The sequence below is a fragment of the Danio rerio genome, chromosome 9, assembly GCF_049306965.1.
Source record: "Danio rerio strain Tuebingen ecotype United States chromosome 9, GRCz12tu, whole genome shotgun sequence".
In the NCBI taxonomy this organism is placed as follows: domain Eukaryota; kingdom Metazoa; phylum Chordata; class Actinopteri; order Cypriniformes; family Danionidae; genus Danio; species Danio rerio.
In genome coordinates this window covers 50,331,172-50,350,483 of record NC_133184.1, presented here as the reverse complement: position 1 = coordinate 50,350,483, position 19,312 = coordinate 50,331,172, and the positions used below count along the sequence as shown (strand labels likewise).

Sequence of the window (19,312 nt, the reverse complement as noted above, 5' to 3'; positions counted from 1 at the left end):
AAAATAATATTAAAATTAAAAAATTTAAAAATTAAAAATTAAATAAAATAAATAAAAATAAAATAAAAATGTAAAAAAATAAATAATAAAATAAAAACATAAATTAAATACATGTAATTAAAATAAAATAAAGATAAAATTAAAATATAAAAAAATTAAATAAAAATAAAATTAAATAAAATAAAAATGTAAACTAAACACATAAATTAAATAAATGTAGTTTAAATAAAATAAAAGTAAAATAATAATGTAAAAATAAAATTAAATAAAAACATGAAATAAATTAATGTAATTTAAATAAAATAATAATAATGTTTTAACAAATGCTACTTGGTTTCAAAGTTTTGATTCATTTTTCAGAAAGAGAACAACATTTTTGTAATTTTGTGGTTTGACATTCCTCATCCTAATAAAATACACTTAAAACAGCATCAAAAAGCCACGCAGATTTTGTACAACATGAGGCCAGAGAAATAATGCCAAGATCACCCTAAATCCTCACCCCTTTGCCCTCAGCAAAGGCCAAATTAATAAGTGGAGACACTTTCCAAAGCATCCACTGGGTTTTATTTATAAACTGTAAGGTATAGACAGTTTATCTAAGCGCTCTGTGGGGTTTTCCCCGGTTAAGCCAAGTTCTTAGTGTGCGCGACAATACCAGCCTTCATGCAGCACTAATCTAGTCTCCTGGGCCCAGAGGCCTCATGACTTTGAAGCCATTGGAAATGTCCCACTAGTCCGGCATAAAGAGCCCCTTTATCTGTGCCAGGTTCAAAGCAGTAGTGATCTATGAATGCCCGAGCACCTCCTGCATTATCAAAGGTGTGACTGGACACAAGTGGGCTGATTGTTAATGCTTTTTCATGCTCTTAGGAAACAGAGAGGAGAGGTGAAAGCAAGACTCCCTCGAGCTGTGTTTCTGGCTCAACCCGCTCGCTGAATGGACCCTTTTCACATTTCCGGGTTAATAGAAGAGTACAACTTTTTTTACAATCCTATTTGCTGTAATAATAAAATAAAAATGTAACAATTGTTTTATCAAGACTTTCAGAAAGATAAAAAAATGAGTGAGACTGATAACGGCAGCCAGAAGAGAGAACAACGCCAAATTAACTTTCCTGCCCCATAGACGCTGCATTAGAAACACCTCACATAATAGTTATTTATTATATGATGTAAAGTTGATATTAGGTATGCTCCAATCGATAGGCCAGAGATCAGTATCGGCCGATAATCCCATTTAATGACTCAATCGGACTTGCTGATTTGGCTGATCTCATGAACTGATCGCAAGTGTTTGTTTGAATTTACCGGGTTACACAGAAGCTACAACACATGATTACTAAAATACATACAAATGCAGATCGACCTCTGTTTATACAGTTTATTGGTGCGACTCGCACAAGTGATGGTCTCTTTGTCGCAACCATTGTATATCCCACTGCAAAAAATGCTTTTCTTACTTAGATTTTTTGTCTTGTTTCTAGTCCAAATATCTTAAAATTCCTAAATCAAGAAGAGTTTTCTAGACAAGCAAAACATATTGTCTTGTTTTGAGAAATAATATGCCAATATTAGGTGAGTTTTTCCTTAAAACAAGCAAAATAATCTGCCAATGGGGTAAGCAAAATAATCTTACGTCAAAAGAAAAAACAAGATTAAGATTAAAATGGTGTATTAAATTAATTTACATAAATAAATAAATAAATATAAAATAAAATAAAATAAATAAAACAAAATAAAATTACTAGAACTAAAACTATAACAAATAATTATAGGTCATAAGATTTAATTAAATATTAAAATAAAAGGTTCAAAGGAATTACCTTGGCAATACATTTGAGTAAATATGTAAATAATCGTCTTTGTTAATAAAATTAAATGGATTCTGAAAATAATTCACAAAACAATTATCAATAAATAATTAATTATAAAAATAAAGAAATAAAAAATAACATTATATAATTATTTAATTTAGTTATATTTAATTTACTAAAATTAAAACTAGAAGAAGTTGCCTTGCCTTCAATAAATTTAAGTAAATATGTAAATAAACATTTTTGATAATAAAATTAAATAGAGCCTTAAACTAATTCACAAAACTCGAGTCTCATTTACACTTTGCAAGCTATTTGTATGTTGCTCAGGCCTGCTGTCAATGTAGAGCACTACAAAGCAAGCTAATGTTATTCAAATAGTGTATTTGGAACACTTTTGTAAAGTAGAGCAAATTACTTAGAAGAATTTTCTTGGAATATTTTAGAACATTCTTGATGAATGTTCTCATGATGTTCTCATGATGTTGATGGCAAAACGTTTTTAAAACATTAATGTAATGTGAATGAAATGTTCTAATAACTTTAAATATACAGTTCTGAGAACACTAACATAGCATGAGATTGAAACGCTAGAAAAACATCATTTTATAGCAAAATAATATCAATACATCATCTAAAAAAACTGGACATAATAATGTTATATACTCTAATGTAAACATAAAGGAAATTAATTCATTTATTTTTCTTCGGCTTAGTCCCTTATTTATCAGGGGTTGCCACAGTGGAATGAACCGGCAACTATTCTGCCATGTTTTATGCAGCGGATGCCCTTCCAGCCGCAACCCAGTACTGGGAAACACCCATACATTCTTGTTTTAGTTAGTTCAATTCACCTATATCGCATGTCTTTGGACTGTGGGGGAAACCGGAGCACCTGGAGGAAACACACGCCAACACGTGGAGAACATGCAACCTCCACACAGAATTGCCAACTGACCCAGCCAGGACTCAAACCAGCGACCTTCTTGCTGTGAGGTGACAGTGTTAACCACTGAACCACCCAAGCTTTCTTTAATAATTCTGACTCACCCAGCCACTGGATGGACCACTATGGATCTGGGGTTGTTAAGGTTGCGTACGATGGCTCGTCTGGATTTATCCGCCACCTTCATGACAGAAATACTCCTGTAACGTGGATCCGTCCAGTATAAGTTCTTCGATATCCAATCATATGCCAGATCTTCCACTCCGTCCACCCGATTGGCTGCCAAAACCTCTCGACCTGTAGCGAATACAGTAAAGAAGACAAAGATGAGACTCAAATAATAATAATGACAAAAAATAACATGTAGACCCTGATCACTTGACCCTGATCATTTAAAAGGAATAGTTCACCATAATAATCTTTCGTCATCATTTACTCAAGCGGTTCTAAACTTCTACTGGACACAATACAAGATATTCTGAAGAATATAAAAAAAGGGCAGCCATTGACATCCATAGCTGTAACTAAACACTATGGAAGTCAATGGCTGCTTTTTCCAACATTCTTCAGTATATTTTTGCTTTTATTTATCAGAAGAAAGAAACTCAAAGGTTGGATTTTTTTCAGAATTTGGCAGAATTTTCATTTTTGGGTAAACTATCCATTTAAGTATAGTTAGAGGCATGTCAGAGCAAGAGTTATGATTAAATCTAAATTGCTTTAATCACTTTTATGAGGCTTGGTGTAGCTGACGCTGATCGGTCAGCTTGTATTTTTTTGGTTGTTTATTGTTTTTGTATTTCATTATTTAAAAGCGTACTTGGTTTATGTTTATGTTATAAATTTCCTTGTTTCCGGGTTGGCTTGAGTCGGAGGTCACATGATCTTTCTTGATTGATTTAAACTGCGAGAGTTTGTATGGACAGGATAGTGAGATCTCAATGCAGGCACCTGTTGGGCGCTCCTGCTTATTCTACTGCTGGTTATAAGGCCAACACTGTAAATGAAACCTTCTATAATTAATTGTTTATTTTTGATGTACTTTTGATTGTGTTTGTGTAAAATATTTGGATTGTTTGTTTGTTTATCCTTTAGTTTTCACAGTGTTCAATAAATGAAATGTAAGGACATTAGTATTTGGAAGAGAGAACTGTTTTAATAACCAGCAGGTAGCTACACTTAGGATGTGTGATATTGACAATTCATTACATCTCAATTACTTTCCATTGATAATATTATCAATATCATTATCTATAGTAGTGATCCTCAACCACCAGGCCGCCACAAACCGGTACCGGTCAGTGAATCAATTGCTATCGGCCTGCACAAGAAATCATTTATTACATATGTTTTATTTATTATCTGAGTCTGAACGATTTTTATTTTGAAAAATGACCGTATTCTCTCAGTTACATCTCGGTCACTTAAGCCCTGATTTAAATTGAGTTAGAAACAGACGTCTTTGGAAAGTTTCTAAGGAAAAAAGGCCCAGTGATGAACACGTGGACTGCCAAGGAATAAATCACAACCCATTTATCAACAAATCAGGTGAATCCAGCATGTCTGTGCAAAAAGATCAACTGCTGGAGATCACAAATGATGGCGGCCTTTCAGGGGTCGTTTGCATATCGCTTTTCTAGAAAATGTGATTTTTATTTTTAATAAATTTGCAACAATTTCAAAAACTCTTTTTTCCACATTGTCATTATGGGGTAATGAGTGTAGAATTTTGAGGAAAAAAATTATTTAATCCGTTTTGGAATTCAATTCAATTCAATTTACGTTTATTTGTATAGCGCTTTTACAATGTAGATTGTGTCAAAGCAGCTGTCAGTTCAGTTCAGTTTTCAGTGTTTAAGTTCAGTTCAGTTTAGCTCAGTTCAGTGTGGTTTAATAATCCCAACTGAGAGTCCAAACACTGAAGAGCAAATCCATCAATGCGCCGAAATAAGGCTGTAACATGAAAAAAATGTGGAAAAAGTGAAGCGCTGTGAATAATTTCCGCATGCACTCTATATGTGGCACTGTAAAAAACACAGACAGAGCCACAAGATACAGTAAAATCACAGAAGAATGCAGTGAGAATGAGCATGAAGTCATTCTTCTTCTTCTGCACGCTAAGTACAGACATAAACAGGACACCGTGGTGGATTTCAAAACATTTGGGTGTCTAGTTGATACACCATTCAATTCTTGTATAATAGCCATTCATTTAATTAAATATGAATGAATAATAATATAATAGCCATCAGCTTAATTCAATAATTTTATATAATAGCCATCAGCTTTTCTAATGTATGCTATTGCTCGTTATATCCTCTGTAATTAATTACAAATCATATTACTAACAGTTTCAACTGTTTGTTTAGAATAAAACAGTGCCAATTGAACAAATTAAGAAATTTGGGGTATTTATTATTTATTTATTTTTTTTTTGAGAGGGGGGGGGGTCTTTTTTACATTCCAATGTTGATCGGCATGGTCTAATGTAATGTAGTGCTAACAACACTGTAAACAGCTGTAAACAGTGCCTGCAGCACAGCACTGTAATTGGCTATTGCTGTTGTTTTTACCGGTTGCTACATTCAGGGTTCTTCCTTCTTCTTCTGGTCACGTGGTCTGGTTACATCGTCATTAACAGTAAGTAGCATTTTGCCTATCTACATGGCTACATTATGAGCTGCATTTTGGGGTTTTTCCACTCTGTAACCCATTTTTCTAAAAGTTTATTTCAAGGCACTGACAATGGCAGTGTCGTGTGGATGAAAAGCTGAAACGTCATTGAGCTTTTGCAAACTGACCAAATGCAAAACAAATGAGAAAAAAAACATCATGCAAAAATTGACTTCGCACTGAATCATTAAAGCACACTGCTTCATTCTGGTGAGCAAAACCGGTGTCTTTTTCTTTTATATGAACCAAAGGTGATGAACGGTCTATATTGTTTGGTGTTGAGTGGAGAGGAGGAAGGTATTGGTGTCCTGGATTGATTTTAGTAATGTAGTCCAACACCAGTGAACACATTATCTCATGTCGTTGGCCTTTTGAAAGCAGCTGATAGGTGAAATGTGTTGTTGGCACACAGCAAGCATCCCGAGGGCTGAATGGAGTATTCACTGAGTATCAGTTTCTCACTTTATCTGCCTACAAGTCAAGGACATTTCATCAACCAGCACACTGATTTTGGCCTTTTATTTAGAGCAGAAATAGGATTGAAATAAGACCAGCTGATCAGAGATAAATGTGTATGTGTAATGTGATATAAATGTATAAATGCAGCCAAGCCCAAAAGTATTCATACCCCTGGAAATTCTGACTTAAACTTTTATTTAACCAGCAAGTTTTTTTTTTTTTTTTTTGACCGGAAATGACACAAGCTTCTCCTAAATGATGTTAAGATGATGTGCAGGGGGCATCATTGAGAATTTTTTTTATCATATTTTAACAAAATTTTATCAAAAATTTTATTAAAAATTTTATCAAAAATTTATCATTACTATTTTATCAAAATAGTCAATTTTATCAAAATTGACTATATATATAGAATTGGCTTGACTGTGCGTATGTATACACAGTCAAGCCTTGTGTGTATGTACACACACACATGTACATACACACACAGAGTTATCTTGTGTTGTCTCTTTGTGTCATGTGCTCTCCTGTCTATTTTCTAGTCCCACCCTCCTTGTTAACCCATTATTAGTTAATTATGTTCATCTGTTTGTGTGTTAATTTCCTAGAGTTTATAAACCCCTCATGTCTGCTGTCCTGTGCCAGTTCGTCATCACATGTTGATGCTTGAAGTCTTGTCCTTTCGTGTTCCCAGTTCTGATCCTTGCCAGCCTGCCCAGTCCAATTTGTTTGTGTATGTATTTGTTTTGTTAATCTTTTCCCCCTAGGGGTAGTTTATTTTGCATTTTATTTTATTGTTTATTATTTAATAAATTCCCCATTTACCTGTACTTGAGTCCTCACACATTTTTCCCCATTTCCCCTCACCAACCCTAACATTAAGCATACTGACCAGGCGGGAGCCCTGGCTCAAATATCTCCGAGCTCAGGGTTCTTTCCCGGGACAGCATGCCAAACCTGCTATAAATACTAAGAATATCTAAGTGGGAACCTTTAAATTGTGTTGTGTCAGCTCATTTTACAGAGGTAGTTTGAACAAGCAGCAGTAATCACTTTTTGAGTGTAAGAAATCAATAAGTATACAGTACATTTGTGTAAAAATATCATCTATATAATTTATATATGACTATCTACATGTATACACACACAAAAAAATACACATTGCTGAAATATGTAAACAAAAAAATAGCAATTCTTACCAGTTCCATCAACTTTCTGTTTGTAGATGATGTCTTTCACTGTATCAGAGAAGAATATTGAATTATCCTCAGCACTGAAGTCCACTCCCACAAAATAAGACGGCGTTCCTGTGATGGGCAGAATGATGTCCTCCTGTGTGGACAGATTGAAGGGGATTCCTCGGACCGCCAGCTGACTGGAGAACAGCAGAAACTGCCTCACAGCTGAAGGAGACACAATGCAACACACACTGTAAAAATGCAGGGTTCCACACAATTCATTTATGTTGTCCCAACACAAATTGATTAAGTTAACTAATTTATGTGGATTGAACATTAAAAATTAAGTTATCCCAATTAAATCTCAAGAATTGTGTTGTTTTGGCTTATTTTAAATAAAAAGGAGCAAAAAATATATATTTTTGAGTGAAATAATTGGAATGAATGCCAACAATTAAACGCTGATAATCCTTTAAATCCACTCTTATTGCGTGGAGAAGCAGAACAAGACATCGGTTTGTGTTGTGTTATTTGCTCTGCTGTTTGTTGTGTTTATATTGTGCTTGTTGTTGTTTGTGGGTCATTAAGTGGGTCTGTTAAATTGTTTATTTACAATCTCACTGGATTTTTATTATTACATCATGTCATACAGGTGACAATAGATACTGAAGTATTAAGGTTAATTAATCGAGTAATAATCATTGATTTAACAATTGGTGGGCAAACTTTTTAGACTTGAGGACCACATCAAGTTTTACAAACCAAGTGAAGGGCCAGATGTCAAATTCTTCAGAAAATAACGTTTATTTATAATGGCAGTATGCATTGAACATGTAGAATCGGACAGAAACATGTAACACAATATTTTTTTAATATTATTAAGTCAAATTGTGTAATGCGTGCAGAGATTGTGGTTATGGCATAAGTTAAAAAATGTAATTGTGTACTGTCTTACCAACGCATCTCTTGCCGTCAGCGTGCAGATCATAACCCATTCGGCAGCGGCAGCGATATCCCAGACCACCGTTATCAGTTCTGTGACTCAGAACGCAGATGTGCTCACAGCCCCGACGATCAGCACCGCACGGGTTACTGACTGTACATCACAAAAACATACAGGATTAGAGAACATCATGCATGTCTGTTTTTGTCATAAACAGCGTTGAAGTCTCTCCTTGGTGCAATGATTGATTGACAGGTATCAATCAATGTTCTGGATTAAACAGGACACATTAAATGCACAGTAAATGCACAGTATGCAATTTTCACCACTACAGGGTGTGTATTCACAATAAACAAAGAAATAGTTTGATGATGGTATGACTGAGTGTGGAATCATGGGAGTTGTGGTCATCATAACATCCTATGATCTATGGTTGATTTTCAGATTTATTGATTTTAAAAAGATTCTACATTTTGCTTTTAGAGGTGCTGTATGTAAGTTTTTGACTCTTCTAAAGAATAAAAATACCATAATATGTTTGCAGATATTAAAGAAACAGGGTAAGTAAACATTCTTGTTTATCTGAAAAACTATGCTAGAGTCAGATACATGACTTTACATGTGCGTTCTGTAAGACTTCTGTCTTTGTTTTGGTCTGTTTAACCCGCCTAATGCCAGTTTAGCCAATTATATTTCAGCACTCCGGGTTGCCTTGGTGGAAAAAGCATGTATTTAATTCATTCAGTCAGGAAGGCTGTCAGAGCATGCGTCCGTGACCTAAATGCAACCTCCAATGGACAGTAGCAGACTCCAAAATAAGACACAGAGTGCCACATGCAGTGGTTATTAATTAGCAAATAATATAATTGTTACAAACGTAAACATTAGGTGAGCAGGTTACATTGTAACACCGTGTCCCACTCTACGCGACAAGATTTGCAGTGATAAGCAATTTGGCTGTTTGCACCAGACGAAACCTGACAGAAACATTAAACTACAGCCATTCAAAAGCGCAGAATAGTGCACACACTGCACTCCAACGAAATGATAATTTATACATATTAAACCTCTTTAACATTATTAAATGTAGACGCTGAATCTTTCATAGTTCTGTAGTTCAAATTCATTCATTCATTCATTTTCTTGTCGGCTTAGTCCTTTTATTAATCCGGGGTCGCCAGAGCGGAATGAACCGACCAACTTATCCAGCACGTTTTTACGCAGCGGATGCCCTTCCAGCCGCAACCCATCTCTGGGAAACATCCACACACACACTCATACACAACGGAAAATTTAGCCTACCCAATTCACCTGTACCACATGTTTTTGGATTGTGGGGGAAAACTGAGCACTCGGAGGAAACCCACACGAACGCAGGGAGAACATGCAAACTCCATACAGAACACAGAGGCTCGAACCAGCGACCCAGCGACCTTCTTGCTGTGAGGTGACAGCACTACCTACTGAGCCACTGCTTCGCCCTGTAGTTCAATTTCAAACGGCTTATTTTATTTTCAAGATCTGAAGTGAACTATCTGCTACTATCTGCTGGGTGTCAAACTTACAAACTGCACCTTTAACTAAATATTTACACTACCCATGCCATCACACTGCACATATTATGTATATCCTAATGCATAAATACAAACAAATACACTATATATGAAAATTAATCTGAGAAAACATATGGTTTTAACATTAGACACTTGTGTTGTTTCTGTAAGTGTACTTTTAATATGTACTTTTGTCATTTTATTTTGTTACATTAAATTTTCCATCTCACATTTCATATCAGCTTCATCAATAAACTAAAATAATTAATAGTTTCAGTTTAAGTTAACAATTGCTTGTCTTAATAAGATTTTTTTTCTTTTCTTTTTTAACATCTAAAACCAAAACAACATTTAAAGGGATAGTTCACCCAACAATTTAAATTCTGGCATAATTTACTCTCCCTCTACTCTTTCCAAAACTCTTTAAGTTTCTTAATTGTCATTAACACAAAAGAGGATATTTTGAAGAGTGTTTACAATTCCATTAACTTTCATAGTAATTTTTATTACTTCGGATTTCAATGGCTACCGGTTTCCAACATTCTTCAAAATATCTCTTTCAACAGAAAAAGAAACTCTTTAAGGTTTGAAATCACTTCAGGGTGAGTCAAATTTATTTTTTTTATTGTGTGGCACAAGTACTTTCACAGCTACTTACCAAATGGCTGTTTGTATGAATGTACAACGGTCAGGCCATATGGTCTCTGTGTGGTCCTGTAGAGCTCTTGTGGGTTGCTGTCGCTGTATTTATTAGCCTTCATGACAGCCATCTTAGTCCAGTCAGTGTAATAAACTGAATGCTCAAACAGAGTAATGCCAAACGGATGAGGAATCACAGAACCACCATGAACTACTGTTTTCCTATAAAATTGAAATCAGAGTTCAATAAAAACACACCTTCAGCAAATGTGTATGCATTTTCAATTGAAACTTGAAAGGGTTAGATCATCCAAAAATAAAAAATTCTGTTATTAATTACTCATCCTCATTCCTACTACAATCCCCAGACCTTTGTCTCCTTATCCTCTACAAACAGCAACAGTCCAGAGATGTTCAAAGTACAGAAAAGGGATCGAAAACATTGTCAAAATATTCCATGTGACTTCAGTGATTCAATTGCAATTATACAAAGCTCCAAGAACCGTTTTGAGCACAAAACCGGTAAAAACTATTTTGTTCGTGTTAAAATAACCAACGATCGTTCTTCACAGATCGCTGGTTCTCTCACAATATCCATGGACTACACTCCCGCCTTCTCCTGGACTACACATTTATACATGCTCTCCGGTCACACTCACACATGCTCACTCATCTAGACTGATTACATTCTCACCACCTGAGTCTTGTCAGAGACTCATTGCACTCTCTACTTAAGCCAATCATTCACCCATCCAGTTGGCAGAGTTTTGTTCGCTATCAGTGACATTACAACGCGTTTCTCCTTGTCTTGTTTCTCCGTGTTTATACCCTAGCCTTGTTTATCCTTGTTCTCCTGTTTAGCCGCCGCCTTACGACCTATAGCCCGCTATACAATTACGATTCTGGACCGCCTGCATAGACCCGTTTGCACCTGTTTGATCATTGCTTGCCTGACGCTGAATAAACCTGCATTGTGGATCTTACCTTCTGTGTGAGTGTCATTCCCCGGCGTTACAGTTTGCTTATGTCTTCTCTCCTGAACATCAGGGTGCCCGTTTATGCAACCCAGGCTCATTACAGATATGTACTGAGGTCTACATTTTTGGGGACAGCAAAATACATAACCGGAGGTACGTCTCCTTGCAGTTTTTGTATTTGAAAATGCACCAGAGGCCGCTGTGTATACTTTTTTGATGATCTCAAATTTCTCTCGCGTGTCCTATTCTCTACTGAATCCACCTGAAGGCACAATATACACTTCAACCGTCCAGGCCACCTTGATGTGGACTGACTGATAGACCCACCGACCCCCGTCCCTAAACCCAACCGATAGTGTTTTCAAAAGCAATTTAGACAAAAGAAAATCCGTCAGAGCCACATGATTATACCACTTTTTAAGCCTGTTGTTTATTTTTTTGTTTAACTTGGTTTCTGGAACCGTTTTTCAAACACCATTGTCACTGTCAACTCCACTCCACATCCCATAGCATTCGTTTTACAAACGAAATGGAGCCAGACGTACCTTTGTGTACATATTTCGTGTTCTCCATAAATGTAGACAGGGATACGTATCCACAATGAGCATGTGTTGCATTTATGCTAGTGTGGTGTGCTGCTGACTGGCAATACATTATACTGCCCATAGTAAATATGCACCCTGATGACCTGACACGAGAGTGAAGATATAAGCATACAAGTCATATTTACAGTTTTTTTAGTGCACAAAAGTGTTCTTGGAGCTTCGTATGATTACAATTGAACTACTTTAGTAACATGGACTGTTCTGAACATCTCGGGACCATTGCTGTATATAGAGTTAGGTCCAGGACAGACCTCCCAGATTTCATCTAAAATATATTAATTGGTGTTGTGAATGTGAATAAAGGACTAACAAAATGTTCTTTTTTGAGTGAACCAACCCTTTAATGCAACACATACCTGTGGAGCCCATCATAAGTTGTGGTTTCGATGTAATCATATCGACTGTCCACCCAATACACTCTTTTGGCCTCGAGGTCCAGAGTGATTCCTGCAGGCCAGCCGAGTTTGGTCCTGATGATCCCATAGCGATTGGTGCCGTCCATGTAGGCTCTTTCCAAACCTGGCTCTCCATTCAGAGTGTCCCAGTCAGAGAAGAAAAGATACCTGAACTCAAACACAACAACTTCACTGTCACAATATGATCTTTTAAGAGCACATTTAACCCTCATAATGCACCCATTTTTCAGATTTTAATAGGAGCAGTGTAAAAACTACAATTTTTACGTTGAGATACGTTGAGGTTTATGAAGGCATGTATGGAGAGCCTGTAAATGTTAAGTGAAGTTTATTCATAAACTAATTTCGAGAGGATCACGTGCTTATGATTTATCACGGCCGGTCTCGCATTTGTTAATCACTATCTTCCAATCATATGAGCCCTAAGCTACTATAAATAGCCACAGTTTTCAGTTCACTTTATCTTCGTTTGGAAGAAACCCCCCTCCTTCCCTATTCTCCTCCTTTACCTCTGATTGGGCGGCACGGCGGCCCAGTGGTTAGCACTGTGAGCCCCACAGCAAGAACACTGCCAGCCCTGGTTCCACAGGACCGGTGGGTGTTTCTGTGAGAAGTTTGTATGTTCTCCCCGTGTCCGCGTGGGTTTTCCCCGGGTTCTGCGGTTTCCTCCCACCATCCAAAGACATTCAACATACATAACAATCAAGCATTTGTCTAACCCCTTGTGTTCCCTTACCTACCGCAGCAGGGGAGTTCTGAGATCCACCGAGCTCAGGCTCCCCTCTCACTCTGCCAACGGGAGGAAGCCCCAGGCTCGAGGAGCCCTTGAGCTCGGGGCTCTCTCCCGGGACAGCAGGCCAAACAAGCTTTTATAAATCATCAGCTAAGTGTGAACTCTTGAAAAATACTCATATATTATAGATGTTTCAGATTAGATTGCTGTTAGAAAATTTTTGTAAACTATATTTCTTCTTTTCACCATTTTTAATACACTTTTAATACTGAAGTTTATTGATAAACATGTATTTATGAAACTATGAATTTTTATTTGTTCATTCAGTCATTTTTATTATTTAGGGGTCGCCACAGCAGAATGAACCACCAACTTTATGAAACTATAATGCGATGTTCACACCAGACGCGTAACGCGTAGATAAATTGCACTATTCGCGCGTAAGTAGACGCGTAAACAAAAAAATCCGCTTCATTCGCGTGTAAAATTCAACTGTACAACAGATGCGGATTCGCGTGATGGGCAGGGCTTCTGTCTGCCCGGTGACTATAGCTTAATTGCTAAATGGCTAACATGGATTTTCTTGAGAGAATAACTGTGTTTATGTGCTTTATGAAGGCTGAAAAACAGTGTTGATTCGTTTGGAGCAGTGTTTGAGTCCACCAGATCCTTTCAGAGGTGCACCCAACACTGTGAGCTCATAAACTCCTCCAGAAACCCCCCGGGACACCAACAACAGGTGCTACGTCATTATCAAGCCCCCACAAGAGCAAGCTCCTGACTGGTTAATGTGCTGCATTATTCGCACGTTAAGTGCGTCAAATGTGCAAATGTCTATTCGAGCGTTTGCATTGACTTAACATGTAAATCACTCGCTTGACACTTCTTCCACTTCTGGTGTGAACACAGCATAAGAAAGTAAATGTTTATGCCATTGAAAATCAATTTTCATTAACATTTATGCAGTTTTGATGTTTTTATTTAGAATATTTTTTTGTTTAGTTTTTAAGCATTCAGGATTTAATAGGTCAAAGCAATATTATAATAGCACTATAATAACAGCAATAAATATTTAGATTGAGGGCATCGTTTTGGAGCTGTGCATTTACAGCATTAAGGACCTGTAGGTCTCAAAAATAAATATAGGGCGTCACACACCGAATGCGTTTCCCAGAGATGAAAACGGAAGCTGTCCGGAAGGTCATCCGCTGCGTAAAAATGTGCTGGATAAGTTGGCGGTTCATTCCGCTGTGGCGACCTCAGGTTAATAAAGGGGCTAAGTCGACAAGAAAATTAATGAATGAATGACACCGGATGCGCCGATCAGCGCCACGACACGACACAGCACGACCATGACTTTTGGAAGTATCGCAAACCAGACGCGCACATTTGCACACTGTTTAAACTGAAACTATTCAGATGGCGGCCTGTGGTGAGGCACAAATATAAACTGTCCTGAGTCATACCTGGGTGCCATGGACAGCCGCTGACTTGCCGTGCCGGTGTGCGTACACTGATAGAAACCGGTTAAGAATTTTAAAAAGCATGGCACTGCCTGGCTTATTTTTTAGCTGTTTCGCAATTTCTAACACACATTTGATAATTAATTTTATTGATAACCATGAATATGCATTGATAAACTATGAGAGCATGAAAATTTTGTACCTTTTTATAATAAGAAATTAATTGTCAAAAAATTTATTTGCATTTACATTCATGTCTTTTTGGTGTTGTTTGTTAACAAAAAAGGTTTGTTTTTAAGCATTCAGGATTTAAAAGGCTAAAAAATGTAATAATAGCAATATAATAACAGCAATAAATATTTTAATTGGGATATCATTTTGTTTTGTGTTCTTATGTTTATAATTTCAACAATGCGTTCTTATAATTCAAACTGTTGTAAATTCTAATCACAATTACTCAATAATATTAAAAAACCCACATATTAAACATTAATTTCTTTGTCATGGTTTCATGTGTACTTTGAAATCTTAGTTGGCATCCAGTTGGCATTTCTGTGTGGAGTTTGCATGTTCTCCCCATGTTGGCGTGGGTTTCCTCCGGGTGGAGTTTCCCCCACAGTCCATGCTGTACATGCTGTATAAGTGAATTGAATTAACTAAATTACCCGTAGTGTATGTGAGTGAATGAGTGTGTATGGGTCTTGATTAATAAAGGGACTAAGTCTAAGGAAAATGAATGAATAAATAAACTAGGAGATAACTTTAAAACATATCCACATGTCCTCCTCATCAATGAGAAGTTCAAATTATGTGTTTTTATCATTTAAACAATGATATATTCTAATAACAATTCATTAATTTTAACAATTTTAATAATAATTATAATAATAATTTTAATTTTAATAATTAAAATTAAATAATAAAAACGCGGTAAATGAGGCAATAATGTAAAAAAAATTTAACAGAACTAAAATATTTCTACATGTCCTCATCAATGAGAAGTTCAAATTAAGTCTGTTTAGTACAATAAAAACTGCAAAAACATTATATAGATATTCCTCTATCCGGGTAAACATCTAAAACAAAAAAGCAACCAACCCTACGTCAAAACATCCCATTATAATGATAAACGCAATTTAGTAGTGTCAAGTTGCAGTAAAAAAATAGAGCAACTTGAAACGAAGGTATTTAAGTATTTACTCAATCGTATTGTCCGCAGTCTGCATCAGGTTCCAGATAAACCCCTCAGGGATCAGAAGGAGATTTTGAAACAAATACCCGACTTTATTTTCAAACACAATCTCTTTTGCGACTCAACTGTACGCTTTAACTGTCGTTTCTCAATTTAGACGGCGGCCACCTGCCTGAACTGCACTATTGGGTTTCCCTGAAGCTCATCTTTGCTTAATTACTTCTGACTAATCCTGTTGGGACTGAAGATGCGAGATGAGATTATGTGGAGGAAGTCGGGATAAGATCTGATGTCTCTCACCCTACGGTCGGGTCGAGCGCGAGTCCTCTTGGGTTTCCCAGGTGCTCTGCGATCAGCGTGACCCGATTGCTGCCGTCCAGGTCCACCATGTCGATCCTGTTGACACTGGCCTCCACTACATACAGCTTATTGTTCACCCAGTCCACGGCCAGGTTTTCGGGATAGTCCACCGACACGTTCAGCACCACCTGCAGACGCGAGCCGTCCATATCCACAGAAAACACCTGTGTGAAGAAAATCAGTAGTGTTTCAGAGTTTAAGATATTTTAAGATCATTATGAATGAAATTTCAGATTTGTACAGAAAACGCTAGTTTTTTTTTCTAATGGCCTGAGGAAAATATTTTTACTTGCTCCATTAAAGTTCTAACTTAGCTATTTCTTTTTCCTTCAGATTAGTGCCTGATTTATCAGGGCTCACCACAGTGTAATGAGCAGCCAACTATTCCAGCTTATGTTTTACGCAGGCGACGCAGTGGCGCAGTGGGTAGCATGTTCGCCTCACAGCAAGAAGGTCGCTGGGTCGCTGGTTCCAGCCTCAGCTCAGTTGGTGTTTCTGTGTGGACTTTGCATGTTCTCCCTGCGTTCTCGTGGGTTTCCTCCGGGTGCTCCGGTTTCCCCCACAGTCCAAAGACATGCGGTACAGGTGAATTGGGTAGGCTAAATTGTCCGTAGTGTATGAGTGTGTGTGTGCATGTTTCCCAGAGATGGGTTGCGGCTGGAAGGGCATCCGCTGCATAAAGACTTGCTGGATAAGTTGGCGGTTCATTCCACTGTGGTGACCCCATATTATTAAAGGGACTAAGCCGACAAGAAACAGAATGAATGAATGAATGTTTTACGCAGCGGATGCCCTTCCAGGTGCAACCCAGTACTGGGAAACACTCACACACACTCATCCACATTAATCCAATTCACTTATAGTGCATGTCTTTGGACTGTTGAGAAAACCCATGCCAACATGGGAAGAACATGCAAACTCCACAAAGAAATACTCCATGCAGAAACTGTCCAAGCCGGGACTCGAACCAGCGACCTTCTTGCTGTGAGGTGACCACTGAGCCACCAGTTTTCAGCATTTCTTTTCTTTAAAAATAAAGACAAGCTTTAAAAATGATGATAAACTATAATAAACAGTGTGTCCAGGTCAGCCAGCGTCCCGCGTTCAGCCAGCGTCCTCACTAGAAAATTATAAATACATGGGGAACTTATGAACAAATGTTATTGTAAGGAAGATAATTAAACCAAATTGGTAAATAAAGTTAAGGGATGGTGAAGTGGCACAGTGGGTAGCGATGTCGCTTCACAGCAAGAAGGTCGCTGTTTCAAGCCTGGTTCAATTGGCATAACTATATGGAGTTTGGATGTTCTTCCCATGTTGGCATGGGTGTCCTCCGGGTGCTCCGGTTTCCCCCACAATCTAAACCAGGGGTCTCAAACTCGCGGCCCGCGGGCCATTTGCGGCCCTCAGTGCAATATTTTGTGGCCCGCGCCGACCGCTGTACTCTGACAGAATCAGCGGAGCGGGGAGAGAGAGCGCTCCCCGCTTCGCTGATTCTATCCGTACACAGCGCGCTTGTCACTCAATGCGCGTTGTCGCGCGCGTTCTGATCAGCTGTGTTATCGCGCGCGTACTCAAGAGCGGTGTTATCGCGTGCCTACTGAAGGGCAGGACCGAGGGTGTGTCACGTTGCGGGGGCACTTTTGATCATTTTGGAAGGCGCTTTCTATGCAAGACTAAAAAGGGCATGTGCTCTGCACAGGTTGAGCCCTATGTGTGCACGTGCCTGCCCTGCATCTTATATATATTGATATTATAGGTAGATACAGACTGGTACAGACTGATGTGACTGGAGTGGGGTGGGGGTGTTTTATATATACATATATACGCCTTTTTTTAGGTGAGGGAATGGAAGTTTTGAGTGAGATCCCCCACTTTTTTCCCTAGGACTTCAATAAGTCAAAGTACAGGTCTAGACTTAATGATGATCATCTTCAATCCATACTGAGGGTCTCAACTGCTTCCGCTCTAAAGCCAAATGTGGTTCAGATTTGTGAGAAGAAGCGCTGTCAAGTCTCTGGTAGCAAGGAGTAGGCAAAAGATGCCATGTTCAGAAGAACTGTTCATAATCTTCACTCAATGTTCTATTAATGTTCAGGACACTTCATGTTCAGAAGAAATAATTAAAACTGTTAATAATGACATTTGAGGACTTTTTTTTGTGAAATCCCTTATGCGGCCCAGCCTCACCCAGACTTTGCCTCCTGCGGCCCCCAGGTAAATTGAGTTTGAGACCCCTGATCTAAACACATGCGCTAAAGGTGAACTGGGTAAGCTAAACTGTCCATAGTATATGTGTGTGAATGAGAGTTTATGGGTGTTTCCCAGTGATGGGTTGCAGCTGGAAGGGCGTCTGCTGCGTAAAACATATGCTGGATAAGTTGGCGGTTCATTCCGCTGTGGCAACCCCTGATTAATAAAGGGACTAAGCCAAAAAGAAAATGAATGAATGAATTAAACAATGCCCTAATTGAAAAACTACTTTAAAAATACTGCATAATAAATTATAAATCAATAAATATTTGATGTTTTCTGATAAATTTAAATAAATAAAATCTGTTAAAAAATTTTGCTAACTAAAAAAAATAATGCTACAATTAAAAAAATGAAAATACTAATTGCCTTTGTGATCAAAAATAAAATAAATACAATTGTTTTGAATTGGGGAAGCTAAAATTGTCCTTGTTGTATGTGTGTGAATGAGAAATGGGTTGCAGCTGGAAGGGCACCCGCTGTATAAATAATATGCTGGATAAGTTGGCGATTCATTCCACTGTGGCGACCCCGGATTAATAAAGGGACCAAGTTAAAAAGAAAATGAATGAATGAATGTCACAAAAACTACAAAAAATAAAACATTAAATACTTGAAATAAATACACAAAAAGCCATACATGGCTGACAAAATAAAAGTTCTTTTGGAATACAAGAAAACTAAATAAATAATAATAATAATAATATGCAACACGGTGGCTCAGTGATTAGCACTGTCGCCTCAAAGCAAGAAGGTTGCTGGTTTGAGGCACAGCTGGGCCAGTTGGCATTTCTATGTTCTCCGCATGTTGCTGTGGGTTTCCTCTGGGTGCTCCAGTTTCCCCCACACTCCAAAGACGTGCACTATAGGTGAATTTAATTAAATAAATTGGCTGTAGGCAGCACGGTAGTATAGTCGACTCACAGCAAGAAGGTCGCTGTTTTAAGCCTGGGTCAGTTGGCATTTCTGTGTGGAGTTGGCACGCTCTCCCAACGTTTGCGTGGGTTTTCTCCGGGTGCTCTCGGTTTCCCCAACAGTCCAAACACATGTGGTATAGGTGAAATGGGTAAGCTAAGTTGTCCGCAGTGTATGAATGCGAATGAGT

The 19,312-nt window shown here is 37.8% G+C and overlaps 1 protein-coding gene across 8 annotated transcripts in view; it reads right to left on the bottom strand.

Moving 5' to 3' along the window:
* Nucleotides 1-19,312, bottom strand: part of lrp2a (low density lipoprotein receptor-related protein 2a) — a 273,263-nt gene that overhangs the window by 180,410 nt on the left and 73,541 nt on the right. For all 8 annotated transcript variants that reach the window (NM_001194987.2, XM_068223457.2, XM_068223459.2 and 5 more), the window contains 6 exon segments: nucleotides 2,868-3,060; nucleotides 7,095-7,298; nucleotides 8,029-8,169; nucleotides 10,228-10,430; nucleotides 12,147-12,353; nucleotides 15,895-16,118. In NM_001194987.2, the coding sequence (NP_001181916.2) occupies nucleotides 2,868-3,060; nucleotides 7,095-7,298; nucleotides 8,029-8,169; nucleotides 10,228-10,430; nucleotides 12,147-12,353; nucleotides 15,895-16,118 (1,172 nt within the window).